The sequence below is a fragment of the Fringilla coelebs genome, assembly GCF_963513975.1.
Source record: "Fringilla coelebs genome assembly, chromosome: Z".
NCBI classification, from domain to species: domain Eukaryota; kingdom Metazoa; phylum Chordata; class Aves; order Passeriformes; family Fringillidae; genus Fringilla; species Fringilla coelebs.
The window spans coordinates 18,703,417-18,713,452 of record NC_140031.1 but is presented as its reverse complement, the minus strand read 5'-3'; the positions used below and the strand labels follow the sequence as shown (position 1 = coordinate 18,713,452).

At 43.0% G+C, this 10,036-nt stretch overlaps 1 protein-coding gene across 1 annotated transcript; it reads left to right on the top strand.

The window, feature by feature from the left end:
- The first annotated feature begins 2,458 nt into the window (after positions 1 to 2,458).
- Positions 2,459 to 8,311, top strand: PLK2 (polo like kinase 2). Its single transcript, XM_084224925.1, has 14 exons — positions 2,459 to 2,722; positions 3,163 to 3,270; positions 3,433 to 3,549; positions 3,740 to 3,869; positions 4,138 to 4,225; positions 4,486 to 4,581; positions 4,785 to 4,983; positions 5,072 to 5,219; positions 5,643 to 5,740; positions 6,375 to 6,498; positions 6,744 to 6,984; positions 7,090 to 7,219; positions 7,306 to 7,416; positions 7,536 to 8,311. The coding sequence occupies exons 1-14, from the start codon at positions 2,510 to 2,512 to the stop codon at positions 7,725 to 7,727; spliced, it is 1,995 nt and encodes a 664-aa protein (XP_084081051.1). The 5' UTR covers positions 2,459 to 2,509; the 3' UTR covers positions 7,728 to 8,311.
- The last annotated feature ends 1,725 nt before the right edge of the window (positions 8,312 to 10,036 follow it).

Below are 10,036 nucleotides of genomic sequence, written 5' to 3'. Positions count from 1 at the left end.
GACAGCTTCTGACTGTCAAATTCCCATCCCTCATCTGAACCAGGGATTTATGCACACACAGTCTCCACAGACCCTTGGTAACATGGCTTTTATGAACAGCTCCATACCTGCGTCAAAATGGACCTGCAGGAATATATGATTGCTGTTTTCTAGAAACAGACAGAATGAATGCCTGAAGCCTGAGTTTGCGCTAGGTTTGCCCTGTTTCTTGGCAGGGAAACTGTAACGCTGTATACTGATTTGGCTACAGAGCTGCTGCTATCTTAGCCAGTTTTCAAATAAGTTTCTTGTGCAGGCTGCAGGTAGTCCCCAAAATTTGAGCATTTTGCTAACGTAATTTGGAAAAAAAAATGGAGATTATAGAGCACAGGCTAGAATGGCTTTCCTCTGCAAAATATAAAAATATAAAAAAATTACAAATGTTCTTGTAACTACAATGTTATTTTATTCAAGAGATCGCCTTTAGAAGAAAGCAAGTTTGCTTTGTAAAACCTCACAATAAACAGTACGGCGAACTTGGCACCTTGAGATGAGCGTTAGGTAAATGGTCCCTATCAGAAAGTGAGAAAATCAGCCTTTGAGTAACTTCTGCATGGGACAGCCCAGCAGCCTCAGGGCCTTTTGTAACTCGGGGAACACAGCTTAAATACTTTGTTTCAGCAAAGTAGGTGAGAATAAATAGTGTCAGTCCTGCTTATCAGAACACTTTGTGTACTTTAACCCCGTGCTTGTGTCCTCTTAAAGCCAAGTTTAACAATCTTCTATCTTCCCTAAACCTTTACCAGACATAGCTGGTATTTCTTGCGCTTTTTACCATGTGCAGTACCATTTCTTTCCAGAAGATGGAAAGCGTGTACTTCTATTCTGCCTATTTCCCTTATCCCCCAAAAGCCTTTAAGTGCAGCAGATCAGAGCAATGTACTGACACTTAACAAAGCAAAGAGAAACCACGTTTATTTTGCAAAAACGGGTACTAATTTGTGGAAAGGTAAGGTTATGTGAGGGTAGAAATATTTGTCTAGGAAGTCAATGCCTGTAAGACAAATGGCTAAAGGGGCACAGGACTGAACAGTGTCTATGTATCCCAATTTTTCCTTCTTTTTCTTTTTACCTATACCCTTATGGTTAATGACTAGTAATACTAATGTGATTTGACTAGGTTTTTCAGAGTGAGCTAGGAAGGCACCTGAATGCAGCAGCAAATGTCCATCAAAAAACTGCAGACAAAGAGTGTACACAACCCAGTATATTTAACACTTCAGCACCTTCCAAAAGCAACACCTATGGAGAGAAACAAATAAACAAATATTGTTGTTCTACACTCTTGCTGGTTTTGGCTGGGGGGACTTTGCGTGTTCTGTTGAGGCATGCATCCTGTTGCTGACACTCTAAAATTAGACTATTCTGTTATTTTAAGATGTGAAATGAGAGATTTTAAGGGACTGACACTGAAATAACTTACAGTTACATGCTCTGAGAGTCATTCCTACCAAACCAGCTAGTCTTTGATTTTTACCAGCAACAAAAGCAGGTAGAAGTATTTTGTCTGCCAACAAGAAAATACTCCTTCAGAAACGTGTCACACACTAAGAAATGATGAATTTTGGCATTTTTGCATCTGCAGAAAGGAGAAATGTAAAATTGCTTCACATTTCATTATTTTTTTCCCAGACTAGACTTCACTTTCTAGCAGCTGTCTGTACAGAGGCCCTATACTACAATTGCCTTCAGGCACCTTCCAACTTGGTTTATTTGCTGCTTATGAAGATTTTAGAGCTGACTGTTGTCAGACAGCTGCGGGGGGCTGTCCCTAGGCATGAGCTCTCCTTACAAAGGGAGGGACACGACAGTCCCTTGGCAGTGGGGCATTCATGCCACTGATTCCTACTGTCTGAGCAGGCCCATGGGCCTCGACGCCATGCTGGCCCTGTCTGTCTCTCAGCTGTGCTGGAGCTGCTTTGGCACAGGTGGGACAAACTCCTCTTCCTCCAGCAACAGGCACGCGTTACGGGGCTGCTCCTACAGCTCGGGCCGTCCATCACCAACGCGCACTGCCCCGCACACAGCCATCCTCGAGCGAGGAAAACACCTCCCATGCTGCAGCTGTCTTTGACGAGCTCCCACACGGGACGGTAGCGGCCAGGTCAGCCTCCCCGCTGTCGGGGGATAGGAGCCTGTTCGCCCCGCCGCTCCGCTCTGCTCCCGCCACACAGCTGGGCAAGGGAGGGCAGAACAGGACAGCCCGGCGAGAGAAGGCAGAACAGGTCAGCCCGGTGCTGTTCAGCGCTCCGCAGGGCCGGGGCGGGGCGGGGCCGGGCCGCGCCGGGCGGGCGGAGCGGAGTGCGGACCGAGCGGGGACCGCCCCGCAGCGTGGGGCGGAGCCACCACCCGCTCCATAAAGGGCGAGCCGAGACACCGCTCGGCGTCGTGAGCAGAGCGGGTGGGAAGGGTAGGGCAGGTGGAGTGGGACTGAGGCGGGCAGGCAGGACGGAGCCGGCGGGGTGCGGTGATGGAGCTCCTACGGACTATCGCCCACCCACCGGGCGGCGGCGGTGCCAAGGGCTGCGAGGCGGCGGCGGGCAGGGCGGCCGGCGGCGAGTCGCGCAGGAAGAAGGCGGAGGAGCCGCCGCACCAGCACGGCCACCCCGCAGCCGAGGTCTCCCGGATTATAACCGACCCCACGACGGGGAGGCGTTACTGCCGCGGCAAGGTGCTCGGAAAGGTAATGGCCGCGGCAAGCCCCGTGCCCTCCCGAGGCGACGGCCGGTGTTCCCAGCCCGCCGCCCCTCGGCGGGGTGGCCGGCGGGCGCTGCCCCTGCGGGGATGCGTTCCCCCGGAGAGCGGAGTGCGCCGCGCTGCCGCGCACGACCTGGCCAGCGCCGCCCGGGCTGGGCGCTATGGGTCCGAGCGCCCTTGCTGCCCCGGAATCGTGCCTTCGGCTCGGGGAGCCCGCGGGAAAGACTTGGATGGTGCATGCGGGGAGTGGGGAGCGCAAGCCTAGCCTGCCAAGGACCTGTCCTTAGAACCCAGGACCTGTCCTGAGAAAATTGCCCTTTGCTAAGGAAGTTGCCCTTCTTGACTAATACATGAGCTGGTGAATGACTAAGTGCAGGACTGCATTTATACCTGCTCTAATTGCCTTTTTCTCCTATGTCTCTCTAGGGTGGATTTGCCAAGTGTTACGAGATGACAGATCTGACGACAAATAAAGTTTATGCTGCGAAAATCATTCCTCACAGCAGAGTAGCAAAACCTCATCAAAGGGAGAAGGTATGCATGCATTAATGATTTCTTTTTTTCCTCCTCCAAACTCTTTGTGTGCTGGATTGCCTACCCCTTTTCCTGAAACGGTTCTGATAGAGCTGTCTGCTCAATCTTGTGGAAGTCAGGCTAACAACGCCTTTCTTCTTTCCCACTATCTTGTCTTCACAGATTGATAAAGAGATCGAGCTGCACAGAATGCTTAATCATAGACATGTTGTGCAGTTTTACCACTACTTTGAAGACAGAGAGAATATTTACATTCTTCTGGAATACTGTAGTAGAAGGGTGAGCATCAACTGGGAGAAATTGGTATTTACTTACCTGGAATGTGCAACTAATTTAAATGTGTTATGTGTAAAACTTATTTTTTGTGGCTTTAGTTGCTGTTTCTCAATGTACTCATTTACGGTTGCTTAAGGTGAATTTTGTGCATGAATTGTCAGTAACATTTCTGCCTTTTGCTTTTCTTCTGCAGTCAATGGCTCACATCTTAAAAGCGAGGAAGGTATTGACAGAACCAGAAGTACGATACTACCTCAGGCAAATTGTGTCAGGACTAAAGTATCTTCATGAACAGGAAATCTTACACAGGGATCTTAAACTAGGTAAGTTCTGCAACTTCTAAACATACTCCTCCAGCCCTGTAAAGTTGTACCACTTTATGCTTGTATGGTGATTGTTTAGTAGAATCAGCTTAGTCTGTCTTTACAGTGGAAACTCATGGTGCGTAGGAATGCTTAATGTCATCCCGTAATTTAAAAAAAAAAAACCTTGCCTAGCTTCTGGCTCTGAACAAAGTATGACTCAGCACCTGTGGCAAATACCTTCCTACCTTGCCAGAGATGGATTGACTGGAATTTCTTTGTCTGCCAGGTAACTTCTTTATCAATGAGAACATGGAATTGAAGCTTGGTGACTTTGGCTTGGCAGCTAGGCTGGAACCACTGGAGCACAGGAGGAGGTAGGAGCATCAAAAATATCTAGTCTAGCAGTAAATGAAACTAATTTCATATGAAAATGGAGTCATGTTCCATAGCAAAAGCTAGTTATTGCCCCTCCATTATCATGAAGATAAAATGAAAAAATATATATGCTATGAAAGTTCCTACAGCTCCTCTTTAGGTGTCAGAACTTGAAGGAAAAACCTGCCCTATGAAAAATAGCTCCTTCCTCTTTCTACTTGAAATATTAACCAGCTCTGTGGTGTCTTTGATTTTTCAGAACAATATGTGGCACACCAAATTACCTCTCTCCAGAAGTCCTCAACAAACAAGGGCATGGCTGTGAATCTGATATATGGGCCTTAGGCTGTGTAATGTAAGTACTTTCCTGCCTTTGAAATGTATTATATCTATTACTGGCTTAGGCTTTTGAGAGTTCAAAGGGGACACAGTGCTGCATCCATTTTACAGCCTTTTATACATTCTTCATGTTGGGAGATAGACACAGCCTGTTTTGTAGCTGTAGACACAGTATGGTAAGTGTGTGAAATAAAACAATTTTCCTTTGCCTTTAAACAGGTATACAATGCTGTTGGGAAGGCCCCCGTTTGAGACTACAAATCTTAAAGAAACATACAGATGTATAAGGGAAGCAAGATACAGCCTGCCGTCATCTCTCTTGGCACCTGCAAAACACTTAATAGCTAGCATGTTGTCAAAAAACCCTGAAGATCGACCCAGTTTAGATGAAATAATTCGACATGAATTCTTCTTACAGGTTTGTACTGTCTGCTATTAGTTTGTAAAAAACAAAATCAACATAGAAATGCAGCCTGTGGTCTAAAAATTGTGTTGTATTTCCACAGGGCTTTACACCTGATAGACTTTCTGCAAGCTGTTGTCACACCGTCCCTGATTTCCATTTGTCAAGTCCTGCTAAAAATTTCTTCAAAAAAGCAGCTGCTGCTCTCTTTGGGGGAAAAAAGGATAAGGCCAGATACTTGGACACACATAGTAAGTTTAAAGTCTAGATACAGTCCACTTATCTCTGTTGCATCAGTTTCATATAGGTGTACATCTGTTAGGTAGCAACAGAACACTGGTATCTATGTCTTCAAGCTTTCCTGGGTGGGTTTTGACTTTTTTTCTCAATAAGTATGGATGTTAGCCTGCCCACTTATGTTAGTTTACTTACATAAATGTTTCTTACAGCATCCATATCTATACTGGTCATCAGTTAGTTTGTAAAGTCTATTGAAATTTAGTCTCTTTGAGTGGTTTGTGTATAAGGGCATCATTTCTCTGGGAGACTATGGTAGGCTTAGAAGAAGCTGTTAGAGAGACACAATGTGTTTTCTGCAGCTAACTTGTTATGATTTCTATAATTCAATTGCACTTCCAGATTCAGAGTTAAATATTTTTTTCCCTGTGTTGCAGACAGGCTAGCTAAAGAAGATGAAGAAATCTACAAGCTCAGACATGATTTGAAGAAGACATCGATAACCCAGCAGGCCCCTAAACACAAGACAGATGAGGTATATGCAAGTGCAGTTCAAATCTAGTAACAGTTGGGTGGAGTAGCTATAATTAAATTATATTTGACTTGGGTATCAGAACTGGGGCTGTACACAGCATAATCAAGCTTAAATGATTAGCAGAGCTGCTTTAAGAGGGCTTAAACAAGCATCACAAAGGTATGGTAGCCTTTGTAGGGAGACCATAAATTTTGGCTTTTGAATAATTATAGTATCTGCCTAGACTCCATTGTTGCCTGTGCGTTAACTTGTCTGCCAGGAGCTATTTCTCAATATTCCAAATACAGGGCTTCAGTTCATGATTAACTAGGGCTTCTTAAAAGAATAAATTGCTGAAATCTCTCTTTTACTATTTGGTGTTCAGACCTGCACACAACTGCTCCCTTGCTAGGGCAGGAGAGCAGAAAACTGATTAATAGCCTGTGAGATGCAAATTGAAGATCTAAAGAAGGGAGAGACCTGGAGTGCTGCTCTGAGCTAAGTCTAGCAGCAGCTCCTTTGTAATCTTTGTACGTGAATACCAGTTTCCCTAGAATTTATCATTTGTTGAGAAACAGGAGAGCCATGCAAAACTTGTGTATAAGCCTTGACTTGTGTTATGTTTTGATGTTTACGTGTCTGACATCTCTTCTAGGAGATTCAGCCTCTTATCACAACAGTGGTGAAGCCGGGAGCACTGCCAGAAACTAGGCAGATTGGAGACTCCATTCGGATGATAGTCAGAGGAACTTTGGGAAGCTGCAGCAGTAGCAGTGAGTGTAAGTGCAGCAAAATGTGATGTCTAAGTCTGAATCCTGCTTAATTTTCCTCGTATCTTAAAAGCTTGAAGCAAACATTGCTTTTATACTCTTTATTTTTGATGTTGTAAAAGCCAATAATTTTGAAAAATTTAAACTAGAAAGTCATTAAGGCTGCATTTCTTAAAATCTATGTAACTCAAAAGCTTAGAATGAAAATTGTCTCTCTGTGTGCTCTTGTCAGTCTAATAATTCTTTTTTTTTAGGTTTGGAAGACAGTACTATGGGAAGCGTTGCTGATACAGTTGCAAGAGTATTGAGGGGATGTCTGGAGAATATGCCAGAAGCAGACAGCAATCCCAAAGAACAGCTGGCAGCGTCCTTCCAGTGGGTTACAAAATGGGTGGACTACTCCAACAAGTATGGCTTTGGGTACCAGCTGTCAGATCACACTGTTGGTGTCCTCTTCAACAATGGGGCACATATGAGCCTTCTGCCAGACAAAAAGTAAGAATCATTACAAAGCAAACAACTAAACAACTCACTAAAGCAGTTTAAACATGAAATATGTGTTTCTCATCACTTACACCTTTTTTTTTTTTCCTCTTTCAGGACAGTGCATTACTATGCTGAGCTAGGCCAATGCTCTGTCTTCTCAGCCACAGAGGCCCCTGAACAGTTTATTAGCCAAGTAACTGTACTGAAGTATTTCTCTCACTATATGGAGGAGAACCTTATGGATGTAAGTTCAGCACCTTCAGGGTCCTGAGCTGTAAAAATACACTAAATGTAAACTGAGTGCTTAATGTAGTCTGTTCCCTTTCCTAGGGAGGAGACTTGCCCAGCCTAACAGATGTACGCAGGCCCAGGCTTTACCTCTTACAGTGGCTCAAGTCTGATAAAGCATTAATGATGCTCTTCAATGATGGCACGTTTCAAGTAAGTGTGGTAACATCACCAGAGAAAATGTCTTAAAATACTTTATTGCAATTAAACTAGGTAAATCTCAGAAATTGAGAGGAGAAAGGAGACCAACAGCAGCTTATTCTCTTTTACAGGTGAACTTCTACCATGATCACACAAAAGTCATAATTTGCAATCAGAGTGAGGAATATCTCCTTACCTACATAAATGAAGACAGGATATCCACAACCTTTCGTCTGACAACTCTTCTGGTTTCGGGGTGTTCGTTGGAACTAAAACACAGAATGGAATATGCTCTCAACATGCTGCTGCAGCGATGTAACTGAAGGAATTTACTCTGCTAAACCAAATGGACTCTCTTGTTCACTGTGAATCTACAGTGGAGATGGTGAAGCAACTAGTATGTTGATGATGGATGTGTGGTGGTACGAAAACTGGACTGTCCAAGTGTGCTGGGCACACATCTATTAGAAGCCTAAACCTACTTGTTGGAGTAAAATGTTGTGACAAGGAGTTCTTCGGATCATAGTTTTCCTTGCTTCATGTGTGTTAAAGATATAATTTGACTTGAACTCGGAGCAGAGTGTGTCTGTTGGCTCTGTAAGAGAGCATCTCTGATGGAGATAAACTGTGAATACACATCTGGAAAGGGAGGGAAGGGTGAGCTCCGTTGATGGGGATAATTGTAACAAGCAGCTTCTGGTTGCTTAACTGTGAACTATGGCCATACTGTTTTTTTCCTTATTTTTCAAAAATACCCACACTTGTGGCTGGCAAAGTGCATTCCTTGTTAATTTTTTTTTAATTTATTACAGCCTAAAGTGAAGTATTTATTACTTTTTTTTTTTTTGGATCTTGGCATTTTGAATATAAATCTGTTGGCAATAAAGAATGGAAATCTGAAACATCATTCTCTACTCTTTCTCCAGTATAACTGAGCATGCTTTACTTTGCATTACAAGAAATCTCTCAGATTTGCTTTTGATTTGCTTTCTATATTCAAAAGTCTGCTACAGGTCTGGATATGAAGGGTAGGCAGGTTTATCTGTTTCTATGCCTGCTTGCAGTCACAAACACCACCATGGCTATTGTTAATTATAGCTGCCATCCTAAAATAACTGCTGATGGAGCTTACAGACTAGTGATGTAGGCCTTGACACTTAAGAGCTTAAAACAAAACTATGGATCTTTTCAAGATACTACATCTCAAAATTGATGTTTAATGCTCACTGAAAAGAACGCTTTCTTCTGGGTAGTATGTTGGAGACTGATGGATAAGAGGCTTTGTAAATTCTCTGCTTGCTGCAAAAAGCATTGTTCTTATCAAGGAGCTGAGAATCCTGATATCTCAACAGCAGAATGAATTTACCATGCCTGTCACTTCACCTCTACTGAGCTTTATTTTGTCTTTCTACCCTTAGTTAAATGGTTACCCCAGTGAAGTAAAATCAAAAGGGTGAAAAAATTAAAGGGTGAATTGTGTATACCATAAATTGTTTTAGTAACACTTGTGGCCGTTTAAAGCTATCAGTTGGGTAGAGTAAGCCCAAAGTTGACACTAAGTTTTCTGACACCAACATAGGGATGGCCTGCTGCTTTCTGCAATCCTACTGCTTCTAAATATCCACTTACATGACTAATGTCTTTCCAAAACTGAAGGCAGTGCCATTTATCAGTTAAAAACATGCAAATAGGTGCAATTATGGAGAAATCATGGACTTCAGGCAAGGGGAAATTGTCTGACTTGTAGACAGGGCTTATTTCTCTTAGATTTTGTATAGCACCTGGACCTGTATAAACATACAGCTGTCTTCAAGTAACTGTTCTGATGCAACAGCAAGCAGTTAATTGCTTATTGACCTATTGTTCTTATAACTGAATGAGGCCTTTTCTGAACAACATCAATTGCCGTCAGTGTATCAATCACAGCAGCTGAATGTAAGGAACAGGCAGAGTAATAAAACGCAGACAAAACAAAGTACAGATGCCAATCTGAAATAGTGAGCAGAGTACTCATTTCTGGCTTGCTTCATCTTGCAACAAGCGTATATAACTGTGATGGGGTTTGTTGTATTGAATGCCATGCATTAGGTAATATTTATTTACTTCTCAAGTCTAGACAGGAAGACCCAATTGAGTTCTTCAGATGGATTCATTAATGTAACTCAAGGTAGTTCAGTGAAGTTAAATATATACTTGCTATACTGAGCAGAATTCAGCTTCCCAGCTGTCTACTTTCTTCAAGGGATAATGGCTGATTTTATTCCTGAGAGGCCATGGCTTACCTAATTCTGCTGCACACATATAGCTACTGTTGTGTTCTTTTCCCTAACAAAGTAAAATCTCCCTTTTTGTTTAAGACACCAATAAACATACAGTTTGTGTGTATTTCAGAAACAAAATTTACAAGAGCGATAGTACTTCACATAGAAACCACTTTTTGTTCAACTTTTGTGCTCTAGAGAAAGTGCAAACCTTTATTCAGCTGCTATGATTTCTTTGTGTACCAAAATCATGTTTGTGTGGCTATAATTCAGGCTTGTGTAAGCAAACAAACCAGCTTTTAATGTAGAATATTTAAAAATGTATGTAAAGGCTCCAGGATGCTAGTTGTTTGTGGATGGTTGATAAGCTC